At 58.5% G+C, this 27,051-nt stretch overlaps 1 protein-coding gene across 1 annotated transcript in view; it reads left to right on the top strand.

Moving 5' to 3' along the window:
• The window catches only part of Large1 (LARGE xylosyl- and glucuronyltransferase 1), a 339,499-nt gene that overhangs the window by 204,341 nt on the left and 108,107 nt on the right, over positions 1–27,051 (top strand). The window contains exon 6 of the mRNA XM_004623936.2: positions 1,001–1,172. Within this exon, the coding sequence (XP_004623993.1) occupies positions 1,001–1,172 (172 nt within the window). The remainder of the gene's footprint in view (positions 1–1,000; positions 1,173–27,051) is intronic.

Raw genomic sequence — 27,051 nt, 5'->3', positions numbered from 1 at the left:
CTTCCTGCTGACCCCAGCCACCTATGGCTTTGGATGCTCTGTTTTGGGCCATGGGGGTCACGGGGTGGACATCCTGGCATGCCCTTTACTCCCCTTCTTGTGACCCTGTTCTGTCCGGGGGAGAGTGTCGTATGGGTTATGACAGGGCCCTCCTGGTGCATTTGCCTCAGAGCAGAAAGACAGCTGGGGGATTCCCATCCAGCGTGGCTTTGCGGTAATGATAAACATCAGCAGGGAGACGCCGTCGACGGCGGGCTTCGTCTTGCTGGATGCCCTGTCTGCAGAACAACGTGGACTTGGGCCGCAGGACATGCGAGGCAGCAGCCTGGTGGTGACTTCTGCAGCACAGCACTGTGGCCGTGGCCAGGTGGCCATGTGCGTGTCGTGCGGCCCCACCGTCTGCCCCGTCAGGCGTCACTGTGCCGCCTGGGGAGTTAGGGAGATAAATAAGGCAAGCAAGGTGGAGGCTGCTTTGCCCACTCCTTTGTTCCGAGCACGGCGACGTGCGCACGACACGCAGGGCCGCCTCAGGTGGCCAGCCCGTCTAGCAGCCTAGTCCTGGGACAGACGCCGTCATTAAGCCAGGGCTCTCTGTGACCTCTGCCGACCGGACAGAATGTAACTGAGGGAAGTGCACCCACCTGGGAACACGCAGGTCCTAGTTGCAGAAGGCGCCCCCAGTGTGGCCCAAAGCTTGTGCCTGGTGTCGTCTCCATGCGAATCTGCTTTTCTCCAGTGGCGCTGCGTGAGTTCCTCTAATAGTTCTTTTAAGTCACAGCTTGAGCTTTGCTTGTGTGTGATAATTTATTTCATAACTGTTACTTTTCGTCCCCTTGAATCAGATACATTTTCTTCCCCAAAATTTCATATGAACAAATCTTGTTTATTGAATACATCTGCGCTGGATACTTTTTAGATCTATAATGGTGGTTTACTATGGTGCAGCTGAGATTAACAGCGATTTCCCTTCTCTCCACTCCCTCCCGGCCCTGCCCGCCAGTCGGAAGTGTCCTGGATCCCCAACAAGCACTACTCCGGGATCTACGGCCTCATGAAACTCGTCCTCACCAAGACGCTGCCTGCCAGCCTGGAGCGAGTCATCGTCCTGGACACCGACATCACCTTTGCCACAGATGTGGCGGAGCTGTGGGCCGTGTTCCACAAGTTCAAAGGTGAGGACGGCTCCTTTTGTCAGGGTCAGCGTGCCAGCCACGGCGGTTGTGTGTTTTTTAGAGATGAGTTCAGTCAAAATTCAGAAAAGTCAGCAGGGAATTGCAAATATGGTTAGATGCCAGCTCTGCTTCAATTTGCAGCAAGTTAGAGTCAAAGTGGAATTTGTGCTTCTGCAGTGAGTGAAGGGATCAGGTCTCGGCCGTATGGGGAGCCCAGCTGAAGATCCTTTGTAGCCAGTGAACATCAAATGTGTATGTTTTGTTTGCATCTGACTGAGTGTTGGCGCACTTGTGTGCATTTATTGGTTTTCTTTTTTTATCTGATTGCCAAGAACGCCTCTGAGGTAGGAGAAATGGGTATTGATTCTGGAGGGCTGCAGATGCTCTTGGCTCTTGCTTTCATTAGCATTCTGGATTGTTGTTCCACTGAGGCACCTATGTGTGGCTCCAAGGGACGTTTCTTAGCCATTACTGTAGCGCCTGCCACTGCTGCACGCTGCGTGACAGCGACCTGCGGAGGCCGTGAGTCGGCTGGTGGGCTGGATCCCCGCGCACACAGGCCGATTTAGAAGGTCGTTTGGACTATAAAGAAATAAGCCTCCTTGTCTTATGAGGGTAACATACCGCTCACTAATTTTCAAAAATCGCACAATACTCCTGCCAGCCGCCTGTGTGTCCTGCCTCCCCAGGTCACTGCCTGCGTCTCCCTGGGGTCTTCTTAGCTCTGGACTCGGGGAGAAATTTGCCAGCAGCCAGGCGATGATGCTGGGACCCCAGGACCGCTCCATGGTCAGCAGCAGGCGAGCATTCCTTGTTCAGCCGGATAAAGATGTGATGAAGGCGCCGTTTAGCGTCCAGAGGCGAGCGTGTCCTCACCGAGTCCCGGGTCAGCCCTTTGATTCCGCCTCAGAGATGCCGGGCTGACCCAGGCTCTGGCAGCAGCCTGTGCTCCTTCCCTGCGGGCGCTTCAGCTTCCATCTCTCATTCTAATCATGCTGAGCTCACTGGAGACAGTTTTTCTTTAATTACGTGGGATTTTATTCACACTGTATGCTGATATTCAGTGCTTGATGGTGCGTTTCCTGAGCAGGTGTTTACAGCAAACCTCCTGGGTGTTGGGCACTGGCTCCGGCTCTGAGGGACCAGGGGATGGGAGCATTGGCTCCCGTCCTGGAGGGGCGACGCCACCACAAGACAGCCCGAGCTCCCTTGGGAGTAGGGAGGCTGTGCTCTGGGAGAAAGAGGCCCACTATTCTCGGACAAGTCGCCTTCCTCAGGTGCCCCTGCTGTGCTTGGAGGGTGACCAGCAGGACCTTGGGCGTCCATCCCAGCTCCCCGGGGCACTGCCTCGGCCCGGTGTCCCCGCAGCGGGGTCCTGTTTCTGCCTCTCCTTCCCCAGCTGCTGTTGCCCTAAGGTGCCCTTGTAAACTTCATGGGCTGAGGCGGCACCGGCAGCCCGTGCCCCGCGCACTCAGTCTCCCTGGTGACTACCACTCAGCAGAACCGCGAGGCCATGCGCGGCCTGGCAGCAGCAGCTGTAAACCTTTCCCACTCTGCTGCCAGCAGTGCTGGTGGGCTGTGTGGCCGACAGCAGCAACACCAGCGGCCATGGCTGTACCCCCGTATCATGGAAGGAGTAGGCGGGGTCAGGGCTCGTGCTGCTCGGCGGCGGGCCCAGCCTCCTGCACTGGGGCACCCTGAGGCTGAGCGAGTGTGCTAAGGTCAGGGCAGTGACCTTGCTCGAATGCAGGCAGCCGCAGTAGCGTGCTGTGTGGAGTGCTGGCTGCAGCTTGTGTCCAGATGTCTGTGTGCCGTCGCAGGTGGCTTTCCCAGGGGCTGCTGGACCTCAAGTGCGCTTGAATGCAATGCTAGGATTAAGGCTGTGGGCTTAAGGGTGAATGGTTACCGAGTCAGTTCGACTGGACTGGCACCGCCCCAATCCTGTAGCCTGGACGCAGCATAAGGGACAGAGAGAGGGTCACCTTGTCCCCTGTGTGTGCTGTGCTGCTTCCTGCCCACCATGAACGTCTCCCCTCTGCAGTGCCCGGCCCTGCCTTGGTGCCGACCGAATGATGGGACTGAAAACGCTGCAGACTGTGAGCCAAACTAAGCTTTCACCTCTTTAACTTTAGGAGTCAGATATTTTGTCTCTGCGATGAGAGAAAAGTAGCTAAGACGGTGCTCATTTTTCTAGATGTTTATTTCCACCACATTTGAGGCCCCACAAAGCGGGGGAATATATTAGATGCTGTTTTACCTAAAATTGTGTGAATGCAGCCCCTGCCAGACAAGGTAGGTAGACCCCAGCAGACCTCACAGGAAGCTGATGCAGCCGTTTTCAGCAGCAGCAAACATCCGGTGGTGTTCCCGTGCCCACGCTCATGTTTCTGAGAAAACAGATGAAAAGAACGGAGGTTACGCTTTCCAGTCTCTGTCTATTCCATACCTCCCCTCAACCAGAATGCCAGAGCACATCCTGGCTGGAGGGAGGCTTCTGATCTGTAGGGACAGAGGCTTCCCTGGAAGAAGAGCGTGTGCGTGGCATCCGGTGCTGGTCCTGTGCAGGTGTGGCGCGGCCACCTCACAGCCATGCACTGGGCCTTCGGGCCAGCGGGACTCTTGGGGCCAGATGGCTCGCTGCAGCGAATCCTGGCTAGTGGCCAGTCTCTGCGCCAGCCACTCCGCCGAACACCCTGTGAACAAGCTCATGTCATCCTCGTGGCCTGGCAGGGAGCATCCGCTGCTCGGGTGGGCTCCTCCTAGGCCGTCACTCTGGGACAAGGTCGAGGGGGCAGCGCAGCTCCGAGTTGCACAGCTCTTGAGGATGGGCGCAGCGTCTTCTGAGCAGGAGGAGCAAAGGCAGCAACCGTGGGTGGCCTGTGAGCAGGGCAAGGGGAAGTGGGCCCTGGGTCACAGGTGTTCTGAGGACAGAGGCCAAGGCTAGAGGGGCTTCCCAGGAGTGAGAAGCAGGAGTTCCAGCCCCGCTCAGTGCTGTCACCTGGAGGGCAGGTGTGCGGAGCCGCCCAGCACTGTCACCTGGAGGGCAGGTGTGCGGAGCCGCTAAGCACTGTCACCTGGAGGGCAGGTGTGTGGAGCTGCCCAGCACTGTCACCTGGAGGGCAGGTGTGTGGAGCCACCCAGTGCTCCACAGTGCCTCCAAAGGCCCACAGGCCTGTCCCGTGGCTTGGCTGCAGTTGCCCAGTGTGGTGATAACAGACCCAGAGTCCACACTGCTGAGCCCTCGACTCCACTTGGGCCTCTGGACACCATACACAGCCCCACTGGTGGTCTGGGTAAGGGGAGCCTAGGGGAGGTCAGGCTGGCCAGGGTGCCGTTGGGGACATCTTTTGACAGAGAAGTAGGGAGGTGCAGCCCTGAGTCTGTCCCCGCCTGGGGTCCAGTGAGGACAGTAAGGGCAGCTCTGAAGGGAGCGTCACTCTGGTGGCCTCTGCCCCAGTCCTACAGGCTGAGGTCCCCACTCCCTGATCACCAGTCCCACACCTCCATGTGCAGACGTAAAGCCCTTGTCTTTCCCCACCTCTGCTGTGAGCGAGACAGGTCCGTGTAACCGGCAGCCTGAGTGGCCCTCGTCACGCTCACTTGCTCTGAGGTTGCCTCTCAGCAGCGCTGGTCCCCTTCTCCTCCTCTTCCCCTGCAAGCACTGAGGAGGCAGGCTGTGCTGGGGACCACGGGCTGCACCTAGCCCCGCGTGTCCTGCCTGCTGTACCTGTGCTTCATGAGGTGAGACAGGTGGGCCACACCTGAGCCAAGGCCTGGTAGGGCCTCACATGGAGCCCACCAGGTACAAAGGAAACTGCGCGTGCTGAGTCAGCTAATTCAAGCCACGCAGCTCGTCACACTTAAAAATGTAAATGCCAACACAGGAAGAAGGATAAAAGGGCACAAATGCACAGATGAGAACCGTGCCTCCCGGAAAGAGACTTGCCGACTCAGTGTGGTGGTTGATGGCTCCGTCTGTCTACCTTTGGGCTGGACTGGGGCATCTTAAACATAAAGAATAACTACTTTCCTTTAAACTCGATTTCCTCTGAACTTGGCCTCTGCCGTACAAAGCCTGAACCCCAAATGGTCATTCTAAACCTGCGTAAAGTAAGTCTCAGTGCTCTACTTATCCTTAAGACCAAAACAAAGCAGCGCCCGAACCCACTTTCAGAGCCCCCTCCTGGAAGGCGGAGCTGATTTCCTTGTTTCCTCTCAGTGTGTCCCTCACTTCCTCCTCCTGCCCTCCACTCACACGTCCTCCTGGTAAGAAGGTGAGCACACGCTCCTTGGTCTGGGACAAGTGCTGTGTCGCTGGGTGGTGGCCTGGAAAATCGGGGCTCAGGGTAAGGCAGAGGGAGGCAGCCAGAGGACCGGGCGGCCCCAGGGACCCTGGCTTCAGGTTTCTCCCCACGGTGGTTGGAGGGCAAGTTGGGCGCCAGGTGATGTGCCAGCTTCTCCGTTCTCCTCCGCTGTGAGTGGAGGTGGGCTCCCCACGGTGGTTGGAGGGCAAGTTGGGCGCCAGGTGATGTGCCAGCTTCTCCGTTCTCCTCCGCTGTGAGTGGAGGTGGGACCCGCAAGCCCCTCCCCGTTGCAGGCTCCTGAGATCCCATGGAGTGCCTGGAGCCGCACCTCGTCCTGGGCCCGCACTGCTGTCCTTCCCCACACACCTGGGGTGGTGGTGGCCAGCCGGCCCCCGAGGGCTGTTTGCATCATTGCAAAGTCTGGGTGGCTCGTGGGCCCTGGCGTGTGGCCACATGTGATGTACGAAGTAGACATAGACATTAACAGCAGCCGCGAATTAGGGCAGCCCCAGCGTGCGCAGCCCTGCCCTGGGCGTCGCGTGGACGTAGCCCTTCCTCAGGGCCCCGATGGGCTCGCACCTTCGCCCCAGCTGCCTCCAGAGGCGCAGCGTGGCATGCCATCCAGACGTGGGCACTGCCGAGCGCTGGAACTTCTGGGCCACAGTTGCCGCTGTGGGGTGACTGAACCCGCAGGGTGGAGGCGGGGCCAGGGAGGCGGTGTGCCCGAAGGGGCCTGGGGCAGAGCGGGAGCAGCAGCGGCGGGTGCTGGCTTGGGGGTGCGCAGCACAGCGGAGGAGCGGCCAGAGGAGCGGCCGGCAAGGGCGTCTGGGACGGTGGAGGCCCTGCAGATCGCAGCCTCTGGGGAGCGTCTGGGCTGGGGGTGTCTCCCTGGGGTTCCTTTCCATGAAAAAGGGGCAGCTTTTCCGTATAAAAATAGCTTCCGCCCTGGTTTCCTTTCCAGGCCTCCAGTGTTCTCTCCCCCATTGAAATCACCCCTCCCCCAGCCTCTGCTCCCCTCTGGTATCGGGGCCTCTTGGGACCTGGGCAGAGGAGGGAGCTGGCTGGCTGTCACCAGGCTTCAGCCCAGTGTGCCTCCGTCAGGCGCATGGCCCTCTGGAGGCCACAGGCCAGGCCCCGGGAGAGGAGCCTGAGCGTGTGTGTGCAGGCTCACTGCCAAGTGGGGTGGGCATGACCCCTCCTAGCCAGGTGTCCACACCAGGGGCTGGCAGGGGGCACCTGGGTGACCAAGCATCAGAGTAGCCTTGGGCTGTGCGTCCATCCACTCTCTGAAGTTTGACTTGCTCTGAACAGTTGCTTGCAGAGAAAGGCAGTTCGTGCAGCACACAGGAGGTGCAGTACTGGCAGCGCCACCCCTGAACCACAGTAGCTAGAGCACATGAGGATCGAGCGACTGTCTCCAGCCGGGAGCAGCAGAAGTTGGGCTGGGACAGGCTGTACCTAGCTGGCCTCCGAGAGGAGACACAAGTCAGGGACTTCCGGGGAGCTGCCTCCAGGAGCTGCCGGGGGACCTCCCTGGAGGCCTCTTCAAGGGTCCCCCATGTCCCTACCCTGGGCCCCAAGGCTTTCATCAGGTGGACCCTCCACACACAGCACTGAGTATATGAAATGTGGCCAGACAGGCCTGGGCCAGGCAAGCGCCACGCGGAGTCACCTGCTGCCATTCACATCCCAGTCACCTTGTCCCCACCCACCATGGTCTCCACACCCACAAGATTCAGGGTGGGGCATCTGGGGAGCAGCCAGGAAGGGTTCCCTGGGAACGTGGGGTGGGGACCCAGTCCTAACAGGACGTGCTGGACTCTGGAGGCCCAGGTCTGCGGAGCCCTCTGCTGCCACCCCGTCATTCTCATTCTCCGTGGGGTTGGGGGAGTAAGATGTGGAGCTCACATCAGCCTCGCCAGGGGCTGGCATGCATCATCTCATTCTGTACTGTAGTGTTTCCCACATCTTCCCATGGCTGAAGTCCAGACCTGACTTACAAAAGCGACCTGACAGCTGGGCTCTCTCCTGAAAGTGTTTTGATGGATCTACAATCAGCAGCCTCGCAGGTGCCAGAGGACGGTATTATTTCATTAGCATTACTCTGTGAGCTTTTCCTTTCATCCCTGAGCTGGGGAAGGGAGAGGCGCCTGCCCTCGGGCTCTGGAGCACTGGGAGGGCTGGATGGGGGGAAGGGTCTCGGCCTCCACGGCCCGCGCCTCAGGCTGTGTGACGCAGGGTCCCTGCATCCCTGCTGCTGCCGTAGATGCTCTTGGTAGACGCCTTGCTGTGTCTGGGCCGTTGGCTGAGGTGAGCAGGAAGTGTTTGGCGCATCCTTGAGAATTTCAGGAAGAGATAATGAAAGCCAGAGCGCTAAATCCAGAGCACCAGGTGTCTGCTGTGCCGTAGGTCTTCTGCTCGCTGTCGGCGGTACACTTGTGCAGAGTTGTGCTCTGTAGGGTGCTGACCTCCCGAGGCTCCTGTGACCTGCTCGCCCTTCTGTGAGAAATGCACATGACTCTGGCAAGGTTAGAGTCGCGAACCTTCCTTGCAGATTGCTGCTGGAATGCTTCTCTAACGTTTGTCTGCTGTCTGCTCCTTGAATTGGGGGGTTCTTGTGGTATACAGCTCCTGTGGATGCTGGGAGGGGTGGATGCTGGGTCATCCTGGGGAGGTGGGGTGAGGAGCCGGGGACCAGAGGAAGGCCTGGGCAGGAAACAAACTGCAGAGCCCCAGGTCCGGGAAGAAGCCTGTTTCCTTTCTTGTCTACTCTGCAAAGTCTTGGCTGACGGCGCTGGCCCGCAGGCTGGTTCCGCCCTGCTTGGATTGGCGCCACGCCTAGGGGGAGCTGATTGGTGCTTTGGTCACTTTGTTGGCCCTGTGGTGCTCGTGCTGAGGGGCTGGCTGGGTGGCCTGGGTCCTGGAACACCCTGTAGGGACTCCCTGGGGCAGAAGGAACACTGCCCCCCCCCCCCCCGTGGAGGGACGGACTTGACTGGACACCGTGGCTGGACAGATCCTTGCTATGTGGACGGCGTGGTTGCAGGCACTGTAGGACGCTGTGCTGTGTCCCGCTGCCTGCCTTGAGATACCGGTGGCTGCCTCGCCACGTTCCCACAGCTGGGCCGGCAGAGCTGAGCCATGCACTGCCAGAGGCCTGGTGTCCTTCCCCGCTGAGAACCAGTTCCTTGGTGGCCCTTGTGCTGGGACAGGAGCATGTGGTAGCCACGATGCCTTTAGTGGTTTGTGGAACATGCCCTGTGCCACTTAGCCATGTGCTCTGACATGGGCCACTGTCCACACTTGAGAGGCTTCTGGCTGAGCTCTATGCAGAACCCCCTGGAACACTTCCTTTTCCTTCTTGTTTAAACTCAGCTTGAACTGCAGCATTCCCTTCTAAGTCTGCAGGGTTGGCGAGGCAGTGGCAGATTTCCTCTTTCAAGGATAAGCAAATAGACACTCCCTTGGACCTGGAAGGTCCCCTGTGCCCAGGGAAAGTGGAAGAAAGGCATCCATGCGCACCAAGCCCTCAGCTCTCGCCGGAGCCCCTGGCGGTCCTGCTCTTCCCGGAAATTACAGGAGGACCCGCTCGCACTGAGGGGTGTGTGTGTGTTTCCTCCTGTGACGGTCACAGGCCGCAGCCTCTGTCCCTGCTCAGTGCACAGCAGTCGTCAGCGGCACTGAGTATGGGACAAGCAAGGACGTGGCCCATTGGGAAGACTGATGTGCCGGTCTCCTTCCTACGTGGTGGAAGACTGCGGCAGGCGGTCAGACGTGTGTGCAGAGCCCTCGTGGGCTGGGGTGGGCCGGGCTGGCTTTGACAGGCGAAGGTCACCGGGGACGTGGTGCTTCCGGAGCTCAGGGGAGGTCGGTGTTCTGTACGCAAGCAGTGTGTGTGACAACGGAGATGACGTAGACATACTGTGTGCGCGTGTGTGTGTGTGCACTTAGCATGCGTGTGCACACACACACACTCCTGGTTTGCCTTTTGCTCTTGGGGACTGACAGGCCCGGCGGCTTGGCCTTCTCTTCTTTAAGGCGAGGTGTCAGAGTGCAGGCCTCACCCAGGATAGCAAGCCCTGTCACAAGATGACAGAGAGGACTTCCTAAGTCCGCAGTAGTCCTCTTTCTACATTTTGTTTCTGAGTCTGTAATAGGGTGCACAAGGGAGACAGCCCCTGAAGCCCTGCCACACACGGGAAGGCAAGGACAACTTGCTAGTGATGGGCTTTAATTTTTTTTAATAAACTTTATTTTGAAGCAGTTTTAGATTTGCAGACAAGCTGTGCGGGCTGCACCGACAGCTCCGGGGCAGCGTGCCCAGGTTTTCTCTTAGCATCGGACGGTGGTCTGGCGCACTCAGCCACACGCCTGCTCACCAACCATCCAGTTTCTACGTACGAGGAGAAACACTAGTACTCGAGAAGTGAACACTCATGCACAGTGTCCCTGCGGTTGGTGGCGCAGCCAAGGTGGCTGCTGGCTTTCTGTCCACTTATCCCTCCCACAGGGTTTTGGGTCCTCCTCATCTGTGTCTGCACTGAATCTGTTAGGCTGGGAGGACAGCCCCCCTGCTGCCGGGGAGCCTATCTCCCTGAGAGTCAGGAGGGACAGAGATAACAGAAGAGCGAGGCCTGCATACCCAGCATGGCACCCTTTGGAGAGGATCACCTACAGCCTGAGATAAAGGGATCCCAGGCATCGGCTGGCAGCCTCTCTGTGGGGCAAGGGGGCTCCCGACCCCAGAAGCAGGGAAGCCAGTGTGGACTGAAGGCACGAAGGCCCGCAAGAGCGTGGCTGGCGTTCTCAGATGTCTGGCCCAACAGGCAGTGCAGAGAGGCGGGATGGGAAGCTGGTGCAGAAGGTGATCAGAGGCCGAGGGCCGGCAGGCGCAGGGGTGGTGTGGTGGTGGGGCTGGCCACACCAAGGAGGGTGAGAGCGCCGCAGTCTCTGAAGAACACAGACCCAGGAGGCCGGCTGTCAGCTTGCCACCATCACTGGGCTGCTACTGTGAGGACCGCGGGCTGTGGGGTGCAGAGCCTGGGCAGAGTCCAGTCAGGAGCCCTCGCCTGAACCCAGGGTGGGGGCAGGACAGAGCCGCTTCTAGCTGACCCAGGGCTGGATGGGCGTGTGGGTGGGAACCCCTGGTGGGGAGTGTGCGGGGCGGGGGGGTCTGAGACCCTGGCTCCCCGACTCCTGAGTGGCCTGTGTTGAGTGGCCTGTGTTGCTAGCCTCGTGGTGGCATCTGCCTCGTCACCTTTGCCAGAGCTGTGCTCTGCAGTAGTCGGCATGTCCGCTACATGTGCAGGACGTGCCTGTCCTCGGGAAACCTGCACACCTCTCCGTGGGGTCGAGGTCCCAGCCCATCCTGGCTGCGGCGACAGTGGGGTTGACGGTCCGCAGGCAGGTCTGAGAGCTCGCAGAGCAGCACAGGCCCCAGAGGAGGCTGCTTCGCGGCCCTCGGCTCCCCTGAAGTGCCTTTAGCCAGTGTCATTTCTGTCCCATGTACCCAGAAGCAGACTGCTGAGCTGAAACATGCTCAACAAGCAGCACATTCAGAGCCATCTAGGGATCATGACACTGGGTGCAGAAGGCAGACTCTAGCCTGCTCAGCCGCCGCTGCGTGGCCTGAATTGTAGCCTGTGCCCAGCCGCGCGGCCCTTCACCCTGCTGAGAGAGGGCGGTGTGCTGGGGCTGTGGGCACCCGCGCCCCCAGGCGTCCCTCCCTGTTGCGCCTAATGGACACAGCCGTCAGTCAAGTGGGTTAGGTGCAGCTTTGCTGGGAGATCAGTTCTGAACCTCGAAGGGGAATTTTCTCTCCAGTCTCTCTGGGAACTCGTTGAGGACCCAGTTGGTTCATGGTGGCTTCACTCACACCAAGGCGAGGATCACACAGGAGGAAAGCGTACACAGGGCAACTTGGAAAGCAGCTGGACGAGTGGCACTGTCCACAGCCGAGGCAAAGGCCAGCATCCTGACCCCTGCCCGGGCTGTTGTCCTCTCACACAAGGGACGGGTGACCCAGAAATCAGCTGGGACGTTGCTCGGCATCTCCTTCTGTTCTGGATCGCACGCAGGGTAGTGGGCCGGCTCTGGGCCCTCCCAGCAGCAGTTACAGCGTGCCAGGCCCAGAAGTGTGCTCCTGACCCGGGCTTCAGGGATGCCCGCTCCCTATGGCACTGGCTCTCCTTTTTTTTTAATTTTGGGAAGGGCACGTGTTTTCTCTGTAGATTGGATACAAGGTTGCTCCTGCTGGCTGCAGGCCATCAGCTCAGATTCTCCCTGGGACGGGGCCGGAGTGCATCCCAGGACAGAACCCAATTAGTCGACCTCACTGGAACTGACTGTGCCGTTTTGGGTGTTACTGGGGGCCTCTCACTGACCACATCTGGGATTCTGGTGGGACACGAGCCACCCAGATCTATGGCGGCTCCTCGCATGGCATGAGAAGCGGCCCGGGCTGAGGTTCCCTGCCACGTTGCTGACCTGAGCTCCGTGCGGCTGCTGGGAGGGGATGGTGTGTCTTGGGTGTTCTGCTGGGGCACAGCAGCAGGCAAGGGTCGGGAACAGTGCTCGGAGCCAGGTTTGACACCCTCATGCAGGAGCCTCCCAGGGAACAGTGCCATCCTGTTTGTTTAATGTCAAGAGCTCAAACAGTGGTCAGAATCCCATCCAGCATCGTAAATACCAGAGAAGGTCAGGGCCTGGCTGGGTGTCAGACGCAGCACGCTCAGCAGGCTGGGCTGGCCTGGTACCGGGGCAGCTTCCGGCTCTGCTGGAGCAGTGTGGCTGGGCCCAGCGGCCGGCCAGCTGGCCGGCCAGCAGCACTACCTCAGAATGAGGCTGGTGTGGCCCTTATTTTGCTCAGGGGAGAGGTACGGTCCCTCAGCAGCCACCCTGGGACTCATCAGTGGGGTGGGCATTGCTGGGTTTCTAGCTTCTTCACAGATTCCAGGGAAGACGCCTGGGGCGGTGAGAGGCCCCGATGCGAACCGAGCTCCCTCTCAGCCCAGGCCCCGGCTCCTGGCACGAGGCCCGCGCCTGGGGTACAGGTGGCAGGGACCATGGTCGGCGGGGCAGAGCCAGTGTGCTGTGCTCACCAGGGGAGGGAAGATACGTCTCCTGGGAATCTGATCCTGGGCTGCCCCATGCTTGCCGGCCAGGCGAGGTAGACAGGCACCTGGCCTGGCGCTGGCCCGAATCTGAGCTCCCGCGGCCTCCGTGGTGACAGCCCTGTGTCCGGGCGCCCGGGGCTGCCAGCCTGCCCGCCAGGTCTGGCTCTGTGTCCTGGGCAGTACAGGCGTCAGCCTGTGTGCGGGCTCGTGCCTTGGACTGCATCCCATAGTGAGAAACACCCCACGCGTCACAACCTAGAAAACAAGTGTGTGCAGCCCTGCACGCGTCTCACATGTGCACACACGCGTGCGGGCACCACACGCAAACACGCCACTCGGGGTGTCCACACGGCAATCTCAGGCCACACACAGCGAATTTTGTGTTTCTCTTGTAGGCTGTTCAGTGTGTTTTAATGTTTCAGTGCTTGTGTGGATCCAGTGAACTGCCCTCACTCGCTGCAAACATGCCTCGAGTCCTCGCTCACACGGATGCTGCCCTGGGCCACCCGTGGGCACCCCGCCCCAGCCTTGGCCTCCCAGAGCTTGTGGCCAAGACGGTCCCTGGCTGTGGCCGTGTAGGACTCCGGCTACCACAGCAGCAGCGGCGCAGGTCCTAGGCTCGCTGCTCCCAGGGAGGCACCACACGGTCCCCAGCTCTGAGTCCTAGCTGTTGGCATGAGGCTGTGTGGGCTCAGGGAATCTGTGGGGTCAGAGAAGCGGTTCAGTTCTCCCCATCTTCATCTTTCTCTTTTAACCTTTAGGGAAGACCTCATGATCTGCCCTCATGACACTACTGTGAGTCTTAGACCTGGCATCCCTGTTACACAGCGACCCGCCCGAGGGCCTCCTATGAGCCAGGATGGAGTGAACAAGAAGAAGGGGCTGTGCTGGGGAGCTCCCGAGCCAGCGGTGTGGTGGTACACACTCAGGGCGGAGGCAGCAGGGTCACAAGTTCAAGCCCAGCCTGGACAGTTAGTGGGACTCTCTTAAAATAAGGGGCTGGGGACATAGCTCGGAGCAGAGGCCCTGTGCTCAGCCCCTAGGACCACAAAAAAAGAGGAAGCAGGAATCATGCAAAGGACAGGGGGACAGAAGGGTCACGAGGAAATAGAGGAGCAGGGAGAGGTAGGAACAGCCCTGGTGACCAGGCCTTTCCTCCTGAGGCTTATGGAGAGGGAGAGGTGTGGGACAGGAGCCTGGTTCCACACAGGCAGCAGCCTTGGAGCTGGCTCTACAGGCCCGTGAGGAGCTCAGGCCGTCTGTGATGGGCTGCAGGCCCACCGCGGCAGCGTGCATCTTCTCCCTGACAACAGGAAGGTGTCGCAGCAGCGCCAGGCTGACAGGAGAGCGTCCCGGGGGGACACATCCTCCCAGGAAGGACAGGGCCACCCGGCAGCTGACACTGTTAATAACGTTGTCAGACAGCTATTAGCTAACTCTGGATCACCTGATGCTCACAGCCCTAAAGCAGCCAGCAGTGCCTGCCTGTGCGCACAGCAGACAGCTGTCAGCAGTTGGTCCCCACCGCCCCCAGCAGTTCCTGTCTCCCGGCCGGTTGGTCCCTGTCACCCCGGCCTGTCCCAGTCCCTGCCAGCTGGCTGCCGGGCAGGAGGTGACCCTCTGGCCTGCTTCTCTGGAGCAGGTGGCTGAGGACGCCTCATGTGACTTCCACCAGTTCAGCGTGCACCACGCGTGTGGCTGTGGGCACCATTGAGGCTCGGGCCAAGGGCAGGGCAGGAGCCGGGGAGGACGCAAGCGTGGCAGGCGCTGGCCACATGTCCGTGTCCTCTGCAGAGGAAGGCAGAAGCGGGTCACCTGTCTGAGGTCACAGTCCATCCTGGCGTGCTTCCAGGTCCTCATCCTCCGCGTGAGCCGGCTCTGCAGTCCCAGGCTCTGTGCTGGGGACAGGGGCCGGAGGCCTGGCTTCGCCCTGCGCACATGGGTCTCGGGAGCTGAGGGGAACCAGAGCACCACAGGAGGAGGGCGGCTCTTGTGGGGCGAGCCTGTGCACCCTGACAAAGAGCCGGCCCAGCAGGCTGTGGGGTCGCGGCTGCAGGCAGGCAGCTCGCGTTTCCTCTGGTCTGCAGTGAGGTGCTGTCTGACCTCAGCAAGAACTGGCGGAAGTAACCGCCTTAGCCGTCAGAGGTGAGTGCCGAGCGCTGGAGGGCCTGTCGCAGCTCACTGGTGCCCCCGATCTTTCTGTGCTTTTCCATTCTTAGTGCATTGGTGGTTCTTTATCTTCGTGCTTCTTACCTGATGGCCACAAACTGGCTGTCACAGCACCAGCATCTCCCTTCGCTCTCTTCCCAGGAAGGATCAAAGCCTAAGCTCTTCTCAGGAGGCTTTGTCTTTTGTGCCAAGGAAGAAGATTCGAGAGCCGATGTCTGTGTCATAGATTAGAAGTCATTGGCAAGCTGAGCCCTGGGCCCTGACCCTGTCGTTGCCTATAGGGAGGTGGATTATCATGAAGGGTTGGTAGGGATTAGGAGTAACCCCGGAGAGAGCCCGACCTGACTTGGGGACCACACTGCTGCCCAGGGGAGCACTTGGCTCTGCCAGTCCAGAGGCAGGAAGGCGCTTGGTGGCTGAGGGCTGCGGCTTCCTGGGGCTGGGGAGGGTGATTGGCTTTCGGGGGAACCCGGCCAGCAGAGAGGAACAGGGCCCTGGATGGAGGCTGCAGGCTTCCTGTTTCCCAGCATGCCCTTGGTGATGGCCCTGCTGCTGGGGCCGCAGAAGGACTGCGTGTGTCTGTCAGGCACCACCTCCTCCACCCTGTAGCAGCACCTGCACCCTTCCTCGGCTCTTTTCCCAGGCATCCAGCTTCCAGCACCCTTGGGCACTTTGAGCAACAGCACTCGGCTCCTCCAGTCCCTGGGGAGGAGCCGCCCTGCAGTCAGGAGGGGGTGGGCAGTGGTTCCGCCCCTGCACTGTGGGAGACTGGAGGCCCCGTGTGTGGGTGTCAGCACTGACCCTGAGGCAGGATCTCCTGGGTGCAAGGGCCTGGCCAGGACCTCAGGTTCCTGCAGTCCGTGCCCCTCTGACCTCTCAGCAGCCCGTTGGCCGCCTGGCAGCTCTGGGTTTCCAGGCCGACAGCCTGCGGAGCCTAAAACTGATTGCAGGCCTCAGCATCACCACTGTGCCGTCCCCACTGTAGGGCTGTCCATCTGCAAGTCCACTGGAGCCCCGGTGGCCTGCTGCAGGACCACTGGCCCCACTTCCCGCTGCCCCCAAGGCCACTGCCCAGCCCTTCCTTCGTTGTGTCCAGCCTGGCCCAGAGCCCAGAGGTTTTTGGTCTGCCCTGTGGCTGCTTGGTCCCAAGGTCCAAGCCCCTCCTGAGATGCAGCGCTGTCTGAGACCTGAGACCCCCCGCCGGGACTCCCAGGGGCACGGCTGAAACCCATCGCTTCTCTTGCAGCACTACACCTGGTGTATTTTAATTGAATGGTGGATTAATTATGTATTTGGTTAATTTGTGTCCAGAGAACAGAAGCAAAGCCAGGCATTGAGAAGCTCTGGCTTCCCAAGGGGGAAAGAGAAGCAAATCTGAGGGAGTTGCCCTGGCAGCCTTTGTTCTATGAGCCCTCTGCCAGGTCTGGGGCTCAGTCACTTCCTGCCGAGCCCGGAAGGCGAATGTCCCCAAGTCCTGCCCAGCCACTGCTCCTGGGCTCCACACCTGGGCCAGGGAGCGTCTGCCTCCGCAGCTGACCTCCCCTGAAAGCCCAGGCCCCATCCTGTACCTGTACCTTTCTCTAGGACAGGTGTCCAGGGAGAGTTGTACGGTCCCGCCCCTTCCCCGAGTGGCACAGAGCTCCTGCAGTGGGAGGGGGCACAGCACCCCTGCATGCCTCCTGGCAGGCCCATATGCTGCACCACTGTGCTTCCTGGGAATTGATCTCCCTGCATCTGAAGTTTCTCAGTGTCAGAAAATCAGTGATTGCTCTTGGGTGTTGCCATGGGAGAGAAGAGGCCAGGCGATGCTCAAAGGGCTTTCATCCAGGGTCACACCAGTGCAGGGACAGTTGTCTGGGCTTTTCCTCTGAGTGGTGAAAAATTAGTTAACTTTGCTTTCATTTTTTTCCTTCCCCTAGAGCTAATTTTCCAGCAGGCTCTGATCGACTGAGTCTTTCTGCAGGTTTTCTATGGGATAAGCTGTGCCTTTTTATCTTGTTTACTTCTTTAAGACCTTTATTGAAATACAGTTCACACACCATAAAATCACTTTTAAATTTTGAAGTTCAGTAATTTTTAGTATATCCAGATACTCCAAGGGTGGTGCACCGGCAGCACCGGCACGTCTTAAAGCCTTGCTGTCAGCCCTGACGCGATGCCCTTCCCCACCAGACACACTCCCCATTGGCCTGCTTTCCCTGCGGTGGCAGCTGCCAGTCCCCTCCTGTCTCTGCGAGTCCACAGCCTGAGTCACGCACGGTGTGATCTTCCTGATGTCGTCCTCCTGGCTGGCCCCTCTCATGTTCGTCCGCAGAGCCTGCACCTCGCTCTCTGCAGCCAATCGGATTCTGCTTTGTTCAGAGACTGCCCTCCTAGTAGACCTCGGGTGGTTCCGCCTTCTGGCTGTTGCGAATGATGGCACCCCGAATACTTGCACTCAGTGTCTCGGTGTGGAGAGACATCCAGTTCTGCAGGAGTGCAACCGCAGGGCCACGTGGTGACGCCAACATTTGAGGAGTTGCCGAGCCGGTCCCCACATGACTGCATGCCTCGGAGCCTGCCTGCGCCTCTGCTGCTGAGCCCACCGGCCCCCAGCCTTTCTTCAGGCCAGCTAAAGGGACAGGTGCTCTCAGTGAGGGGTGTGGCCAGGGGACCCCACCCATCCTGTCACCACTCTGAGCACCAGGCCATAAGGACCCAGTCCGGTGATCTGTGGGAGGGTCCAGGCATGGGGTCACTGAAGGCGGCCAGGCTTCAGGAGACCCGTGTTCCCGAGCAGGGCCTGTGCATGGGTCTAGGTGACCTCACCGCCCTGTTTCCCCGATTCTCAGTGGCATGCAGCGGTGGTGTTTAGGGCCGTTGCCCCAGCATCCTGGGTGCCTCTGTCCCTCTTCTTACCTTCCCACTGGCTGCAGTCCCTGCTGCCTACACGTCCTCACATGACTGCGCTTTTCATCCTGCGGACCATTTGGAAAGCACATCTTTGTCAGCAGCAGCAGACCTGGCCTTCAGACAGGGCTCCCCAGGGTCCCTCTTGCCTGGTTTTTTTCCTATGAGAGATTATTTCTGCCCACCAGTGTAATTCAGTCTGCAATCACAGACAAAATCCAGCCCTCTTGTCCAGCCTGCGCTCAGCAGCTCCCGATTGGTTTAGGGTTCTGAGTGTGCGTGTTTGGTGGGTCTTTGGCTAGTGACTTTGGGTCAACTGTGACATTAGTGGCAGAAGAAGGACTCAGCTTCCTGATGCCAGGAGGGCCGTTCTGTCCTGACACACCCAGATCTGGTGGGAAACGAGGCTCAAGTGCCCTGGGGTGAGGACAGGTGTCCAGGAAGGGGCAGGTGGGTGACAAGGAGAACTGGAAGAGCAGGTGGAGAGGAGCCGGGCAGCCAGGACTAGGGCAGGGCGCTTGGGGGACTGACATTCCCATCTGGCCCTAAGAACACAACTGGGTCTGGAGAGGACAGAGGGAAGGGAAGCCAAATCTTGTGGTGGTGCCCAGCTCTATCTTAAGCACTGTGGTAGGTACAGGGAAAGCAGGCAAGGGGACAATCCTCTGCTGTCGGGTTTCAGGGCAGACCTGTAAGTCTGGGGACACTTCTGGTGACATCACTCCATTTTGGACAAGCACTGTTTGCACTGTCCTGGGAGCAGATCTCCAAAGGAGGGCACTTAGCTGGTCTTGTGCAATGCCTGGGTGGCCGTGGGCACAGACACAGGCAGCAGCACCAGCACTTCTCACCCGGGCTCCACACGCCCGCCCTCCTGGGACCCGGGGCCCCGTGGGATGCGCAGTTGCCGTGCAGATGATTACGGGTGGACAAGGTTAGTGGAGCGGGGAGGTGGAAGGGGAAGGCTGCAGGGTCCCCCAGGTGACGCAGACAAGTGCGGGTGGACGCAGGATGTTAGAGCTCCACACTGTGCTTCAGAGATACAGATGTGCCCAGCCATGCCGTCTTCCTCTTGTGTGGGGCAGTGTCGCCATCAGCCGCAATTCCTGCTGGACCACGTCCACCAGAGGAGGCCAAACTGAGGCAGCCGAGCCAGCCATGGAGAGGCAGCCTGTGCTGCCTGCAAGGCCGGGCCAGTGGGCGGAGCTGAGCGTGCTCCCTGCCTGCCCCAGGCCTGCTAAGATCAGAAGCCCGCGGCCCTAGGACATGGGTCTCAGGAGCCGATGCCACCCCGAGGCTCGCAGCCTTCACGCTCACTGAGCCACGTGGGGAGAAACCAGGTGAGCAGACTTCCCACCCAGGGGAAGAGAATACACGGTTAAACATGAGCTAGTGGGAAGAAAGCCGCCCCTTGCCTTGAGAATGCTACTGCCAATGGCCTGTCCTCTGCCTGACGGGACACGGCAGTGGCTGGCGCCATGCAGACCAGCCTCTGCCAGGGGAGCCCGACAGCTCCGCTCATTGCCCCCTTCTCCACCTGTCCTTTACTTTGGAATGGGAAATTTAGTGTTGGTTAAAGGAGGCAGGGAGGGTGCGGGCACAGCAGGGAGCCGGGGGCAGCCGGGCTCTGGCTTCGCTCTGGCCCTTAGCTGAGCTCAGGCTTAGGGTACCTGGCACCTGGCACCTGGCTGTTGTGCCCACTGCGGCTGGCGAGTCCGGGGGATACTGCCCCTCCTAGTGAGAGCAAGGAGAGCGGGTCTTGGGGTGCTCACCTCCCACTGTCTCTAGCCCTCTCCGCACCCTGCCAGCCAGGCCTCCTCAGCCCTGACTTGGGTCTTCCCACCCACCCGGAGTGTGCCCGCGAGTGCCCCACTTTGCTCTGCCCATTTCATGTACAGTCTGCCGTTGTCCAGGGCGTGGTGCCCAGTAGCCTGTGGAACTGGGTGGGATTGTGTTTCTGTGTTCAGATTGTGTGCATGGGGCTGCTGTTTCTGTCTTTCCTTCCTTCATTCTTTCTGTTGTTTTGTTTTTTAATTTTGAGACAAGGTCTTGCTGTACAGCTCCAACTGGCCCTGCACTCAGCAGTCCTCCTGCCACCTCCCATGCCAGCCGAGGCTCTGCCCCCTGCCCACCCTACAGCCCCTGAGGTACACGGGCCCCCACCCTCTGGCTCCTCCCGTGAATGCTCCTCCACTGGAAGACGCCTGTCTTGAGGCTGCCGCATGCTGTGCTGGGCCAGGAGGGTGACCTCAGCGGGCGGCTTCCCTGGCTCGGGCCTGGGCTCCCATGTGAGGCGCCTCAGCACACCGTGCTGCAGCTGTGTTCAGCGCCTGCCCTCCTTGCGAGCTGCTGCCCTCGCATCGCTGACGGGCACGGCAGGGGCTGTCTTCGCGGCCATCTCCCCAAGTCCCATCTGAGTCCCTGCCGGGGAGAGCGGCCTCCATGGGGTGGAAGCTATGCGGAGGCAGCAGAGTGCCCCTTGCTGCACACACCTGCAGTGCATGGTGCCGACTCGCTGGCGCGCTCGGGGCCTGGACACCGCGGGCCTCGGCCCTTGTCCATCCCCTCTCCCTGCCACCCCGGCCCTCTGTTCAGCCCTTGGCCCCCTTCCCGTCTGAGGAGGCTCAGGCTCCCTCTTCCTGGTTTCTATCCTTTATTTTGTTCTTCATTTTTCCTTAGGCTTTCTCCTAAGAGGAACCATGTTTATGTGTCTGAGCTACTTCACAGGAGGTCAGGGTCTCAAGGTTTATATACCACTTTAAGGCAAGGAGCATTTCATTGCCATTATCAGGTTCCTTTCTTCATCCATCTGTTGGCGGGCAGAGGCTGCTTCCAAGGTTCAGCTGTCATTCATCGCGTGCCGCTGTGACCTGGGTGTGCCTATGTCACTGTGAACAGTGGCTAGAAGGGAGATAGCCAGGCCAAGTGGATTTCTCGAGGAAGCTTCTGAGGAGTCTCCGTACTGACTTCCGTAGTTCCCGCCACCAACAGCGAAGGGCTGCGCTCTCCCGCAGCCTGCCAGCGTTCGCTGTTTCTTGACTCCTTGAGGACGGCCACCGTTTCTAGGTTGAAAGGGAGCCTCAGGGCTGCTCTACCTCCCCCTCCGCACACCTGCAGCAGCGCACGGTCCTTTGGCCGTCTGAACTCCTCCCGGGAAGCGCCTGTTCATCTCGCCTGCCCGGGCTGGGATTGGGTCTTTTGGGGACCTAATTGGTTTGAATTCCTCTTAATGTATTCTCAATATTGGCCAGCTGAGGAGTACCCCAGCACATTCTGAAGGCCAGCTTTCCACTTGGTTGGTGGTTTCCTTTGCTGTGCAGAGGATTTGTAGTTTGGTGAGCAAGGTCCCTTGTTGATCCTGCACCGTGGCCCGTGCAGCCAGCTCTGCTCCACTCCTTCCTATGCCTCTGACTTCAACACTTTCACTGATTTTCTCTTCCAGCTGTGTGGGTCTTTCTGTTTTAACAGTTCTTCAATCCATTTTGATTTGAGTGCAATATACATGGTAAGCGGATGGGCCTGGGTTCAGTCTCCTGTTGGGGGTAGTCACCCTTTGCTAGCAAGGCTGTCCTCCTCCAGTGTGTGTTGCTGGCCCCTCTGCCAAAGGCCAAGCTGCTGAATGTGCTTTGGGTGGCTTCTGCCTCCATTCTGATCCGCTGTCTTCGTGTCTGCTTCTGCACCCGTGTCATGTCATTTTTATCACTGCAGCTTCGTAGCGTGACCTCAAGCCTGAGATTGTGAGGCCTCGTTGCTCTTGTTACCTTGACTGCTTTTGCTGTTCTGGGCCTCTTCTGGTTCCGTACTGATCTCAGGTTTGTTTGCTCCAGTTCTGTGAGGAATTCTGTCGGCGTTTTGGCTGATATTGTGCTAAGTCTCTGTTCTGACCACTGGCGTCCACTGGCCTCACCTGCTGAAGAACAGTGGATATCTTTCTATTTTCTGATGTCTTCAGTTTTCTTTTCCAGAGTACTGTAATATTCATTACAGAGCTCCTTCACTTTCTTACTGAGGTTAATTGACATTTAATTTTCCTTGGTGTTACTGTGAACGGCATTGCTTTCCCAGTGTCGTTCTCGGTGGCTTTGTTGTGTTATAACCTGACCAAAGCGCCGCCATCCTGTTCTGTGTGCGCCGTCTTAGTGAACCATGTCAGCTGCTGTAAAATGTGACTTCCTGCTTCCCAAGCCCCCATCCATCCTTGAGTTCCGATATGCGCTTTGTCTCACAGAACACCTGTCTCCTGAAGCCCCCAGCCCACCCTTGAGTTCCAGTGTGACTTCTGTTTCCCAAGCCCTCCCCAGACCTATAACCATTTAGTCTCAACAGACGCCATGACTTTTTGTACTTCCCGAGCTGTCCCCCAACCCTGCCTGCTTTGTGGTTTTAAGCTTTATAAACCCCACGCTCCCCCCCTTCAGCGCGCACTTAGGCACTTTGTGCTGGGTGTTGCTGCTGGGCACCAGCTAAAATAAAGCGCTTTTTAAACTTTTGAGCCTGCCTCATTTTTGAGTTACAACAATTGTTGATGCGCGGGAGCACCATTGATCTTTGTACGTTTATTTCATATCCCGGTACACTGATGAACTTGCTTATTAATTTGGGGAGTCTTTTGGTGGAATTTGGGGGGAGGTCTTCTATGCAGAGAATCTTACCAGCTGCAAGCAGTGATATTTGGCCCTTTTCCTGCAAGTGTCTCTTACATTTAGCTTGTCTAACTGGCTGTGAAAGTATTTCCGGCACTGTGCTGAGCAGGGCAGTGACAGCGGACTGCCGCGTCTTGCTCCTGATCGCAGGGAAGCCTTCAGGTTTTCCTCACTCAGTATGATCTCACCAGTAGCTTTGTCATCATGGTATTTACCTGATTTAGTTAGTGATTTTGTTAAAAAGCATGTTGAGTTCTGCCAAAGGCCTTCTCTGCACCTGTCGAGGTGGCCGTGTGGCTTTGTCCTTGCTCCCGTTTAGGCGCAGCAGCTCAGAGGTGTGCGCGCCACGTGATGGGCTCCCAGATTCTTGTTTGTTGAACTGTCCTTGCATCCCATGGACGAAGCCCACTCAGGCACCATCTGTGATCTTTCTGACTCGCGACATTCACTTTGCCAGTCTCTCGCTGAGGATTTTTGTACCTATATTCATTAAAGGGATTGTTCTTTGATTTTCTGTTTGGGCTGAGCCCTGCACTCGTGGCTTCCAGCAGTGCCCCGAGGGAGTATTCCTTCCCTTTCGTTTCCATTAAAGAGCTTGAAGAGTTGTGGTCAGATCTTCCCTGAAGTAGAATCCAGCAGTGAATCTATCCAGACCTAAGCTTTTCTTAGTTGGTAGGTGGTTTGGTTGGTTGGTTTTGGTTTTGGGGCTTTGTTTTGTTTTTTTACAAATTCCCTTTCACTACCTGTTACTAAATGATTCAGAGTTTTTAGATCTTCTTGGTTTGGTAATGCCTGTGTGTATCTAGACATCTCCCATTTCTTCTGAACGCTCCAGCTCCTTGGTGTGCGGGTTTGTGAGGTAGCTGTTAATAGTCTTCTTCATTTTGGCAGCGAGTGGGCAAGGCATTTCTGACCTCATTTAGTTCTGCTTAGCCTCCAGGCCTTGCTCATGGGAGTCCCATTGTGCAGGCTGATTCTCCAGATGCCGCTTTGACTACCCCAAACTGCCCTTCCTCCCGCAGGGCGCCCTGTTTTCCTGGTGTATGGGTTAGGGGCCGGTTGCTGCCTTGCTGTGCCCCTCCCCCCAGTCAGAGGCTCTCGCCTGGGCTTTGGTGGCTGCTGGGGGCTCTGAGGCCCTCTCGGGGATTGTGCTTTGCCCGCAGACAGGCTTGACGGACTCAACGGCGCTGCTGATGGGTAAACTGCTGGTGCGGCTCCAGGAGCCCAGGCTCCTGTCAGGCCCGACATTCAGGAAAGGATAGTCAGCCTTGTTCTGTTCCTGTCAGGAACCATTCATTTAGCAAACTCCAGGGGCTACCACGATGCCTACTGTGCATCTAGACCTCGAAGCGCCTCTGCGCCCCCTTCTGGAGCCGCCTGTGTACTGAGGGCCAGGAGGAACAAGGTCCCTGTGGATGTTTGCCATCCAGCCGGCCTGTGTCAGCCCTAGTAAGGCCACTCGGAATTAAATAGAAGAAGGATCGCTTGCACCCCAACCAAGGGACCTGGGCCGTGAGGTCAGTACCTGGCCCGACAAGGTGGCGTGGGCTCCAGAGTTGGTGGTGCGGCCCTGGGCGGGTGCAGGTGCTGTATCGCGTCTTCCTTTCCCCTGTGGAGTGGGGCAGGAGCCAGGCTGAGGGAGAAAAGGTCACAGGACGGCCCTGTACAGTGCTGGTTCTACCTCAGGACCTGCCGCCTGGCCAGCTACTGCCAGGTTCCCTCCTCTAAAACGAGGAGCTGTCTCGACCCTGTGGCGGTCTGGGCTTCTGCTCCGTCTCAGAACCCCACTGATGGTACCTCACTGACATGCAGCCTGATCAGCTGGGACGAGCTATGCATGTTCAGCCATGTGTGTGCACGATACGTGTACGTGTGCACGATACGTGTGCACGATACGTGCACACGTGCATCCACGTGTGCGCAGCTGCCACACTCTTAACTGAAATGCAGACGTCAGCTCTTAAGCCCCTGGAGCCCTCTGCCTCTGTGGAGCAGTCTCGGTCAGCGGCCTCCTCCACGACGTCGCTTTGTCACAGGCCCGGCAGTGTGGAGCCCCCACCCCCCCAGGCGTGGTCACCCTGTTGCAGTCTGGCAGGTTTTACTTTCCTCTTTTGCAGTATTTGTTTTCTTCCTGATTGCCTGGGAGAATAGTATCCCTCTCCTACGCCTGGTCCACCTGCGTGTCACTGGCTCTCGGGAGTGTCTGCTAGCTGTTCTGCAGCGCTCCAGCTGTCGTCTGGCGCTCAGGACCCTGGCCAGGGAGTGGTGACTGGGTTTCTCTGTGCTCCTATGCTCCATGACGCAGAGTTCACCAGGATCGGCGCACTTAGCAAACGGCGAAAACTCAGCCAGATTCAGATGTGGGCAGCTTTTCGTATTACCTTGAAATTAGCCTCGATTACCCCTAAATTATTTAAGACTGACCACCATGCAGAGTGCTTTCTCCTTTCATTAATCTTCCTAACTGCTGCATTCATTCCAAACCTTTTTCCCAGCAAGCACAAGAGTTCTCCTTCTCAGAAAGCCTTCTCCTGCAGCGCCTTTCTTCGCCAGCCCTTACTTTTTCTCATCTGGTTAGTGGCCACCCGTGCACAGCTGGGCCGCGGGCCTGTGGGTGTGCGCCTCACGCAGCGGGACCCTCTCTGTAGAAGACACGGTCTGGGAGATGCGGCACACCGGGCTCAGGCATTTATGAGTCATACAGGAAGCATTCGGTGTATTCCATTTTGGACAGCATGTGCCCCGCAGGGTGCTGGGAACTAGAGGAGGCCGGGGTGGAGACCGAAGTCCCCTCGCTCCTTCTGCCTAGCGCTCACCGCGGCTCGAGTGGTGACTTCCGATCTGCTGCTCCGCATGGTTGTTGAAGCGTTCCCTTTCCTTCCACATGTTGTGGTGCCTCGTTTTTGGTTCCCTTTTAACACTATTTGTCTTCACAACTACCACATTCACTAATGAGGAAATCGCCTCGTGACGAATCCAGCTCTTCTGAAGGCTTGGCCTATTTTGGGCCGGTGGGAATGTTTCTTCATTTTCGAAGGCTTAATTAAGACTTTGTTAAATTTCTTTAGCATACCCTATTTATTTCAGCTTCATTTTTTAGTAAAGATTAGCACTGTGTGATTTCTGGGCAGATGACTGGGTCTTCTATGAGTTCTGACTGGTGTGGCCACCTCCTTCCTGGGAGGACCGGGAGAGCCCGGAGGGGCAGAGCCGCCCCAGCTGAGGGAGCCAGGCTCACTGCAAGGGCCTGCCCACTGCTTAGACTTGCTGCAGTCCTTTTTTTGTTAAGAACAGGAGAAGTACAGTCAGAAACATTACTTGTATGACCAGCCGACGGATACCAGTTCCCTTTCTGGGCCTCAGTTGTCTTTAAGGAGACCAGACAGGATGGTATACTCTGGCTCCAGCCACGAGTACTGGTGGCCGCTGCAGGTGGACAGCTCCACCTGGGCTTCTCTTGTGGAACGGAAGGCAGAAGGCTGGCCGCTAAGCTGGCCTGTCTCCTGGGCTGCAGTGGGCAGAAGCTGCCTGAAGCGGCATGGGTGGCAGTGGAGGGGCCCGAGGGGAGAAGCCAGGCAGGTGCCTGCACACTGGGTGGCGGCTGCCCCTCCACCCTCTCTGCCAGGTCCTCCCCATCCCTGTCACAGGACCTTGCAAATCTCGCGCTTTTCTAGGGGCTTCGCTCTGGGTTCATGCTGCCCCACTGGGCTCAGCCTCAGGCGTGGAGCAGCTTGCCTCCTGGGGACTCTGGGAACCTTTGGAACTGCGATTCCACCCGGAAGTGCCCTGTGGTGGGTGGAGCCACACTGGCCTCAGTGTCTGCAGGGGCAGCACTCTTAGAGCCCCACTGTCTGTCAGAGATGGCTGGTCTCAGCAGTCGAAAGGGTGCTTAGCAGACACGAGCACAGCGGCACGCGCTTCGGGACCCTATCGCAGCTCACGGAGGTGCAGACACAGCTCACCTCACACCGTGGCATCAGGACGTGGAGCTCTAGTGGCATCACAGCTGATGTGAGTCCCAGGCACAGCGCTGCCTGTGGAAACGTCTGTCCAGATGGGAGCAGGCTGGCCACCCCAGATTGGCCTCATTAGCCATGGAGTATTCTGTTCCCGAAGACAGCCATGGCCAACTGCGTGACAGCTGGCCTGACATCTGACACTGCCACGCGTGTGGCATCTCCAGCTGGAACCCTGCTCCGTGTCTGTGTGGCTTCCATCTCTGGAGCTTGGGCTGCCTGCGTGCAGAACTCGGGCTTCAGCAGTGGAGGCAAAGTCAGTTTCTAGCCTGAGGTCTTCTTATCTGTGACATGCCCTGGTGCCACATAGAGGTCGAGGGCGACAGGCGCCTGGCACGGTTCTTACCACCAGCTCTTACTAGTTGAGTGACATCAGCCAAGCTATTGCCCTTTCTGTGCCTCAGTTTCCTCATCTGCAGCGTCTGCCCAACAGGGCTGCTGTTGGAAGTAAGAGTCACAAATATGACGTGCTTAGAGGAGGTGTGAGGCCCGGTAGTCACCTGCGGCAGCCACCTACGGGCACCACCTCGGGCCACTGCCTGCGGTCCCCAGCACCCTTCCTGGAGGCTGTCAGGGTCAGGACCCGTGTCAATGCTTCTTAGCATGGGGTCGGGGTGAGCCCTGAGGGCTTGGTCTTCCCTGCCAAACTGTCCCAGCAGCTGGAGCCCGAGGAGGCATGGGCGCTGCCCCGCTGTGACCATCCCCTGACCCTCCTGAGAGTCCTAGCTGTTGGGATAAGAACA

The sequence above is a fragment of the Octodon degus genome, unplaced genomic scaffold (assembly GCF_000260255.1).
Source record: "Octodon degus isolate 3935 unplaced genomic scaffold, OctDeg1.0 scaffold00004, whole genome shotgun sequence".
NCBI lineage: Eukaryota > Metazoa > Chordata > Mammalia > Rodentia > Octodontidae > Octodon > Octodon degus.
The sequence above is the reverse complement of the archived record's forward strand: the minus strand, read 5'-3'. Positions and strand labels throughout refer to the sequence as shown.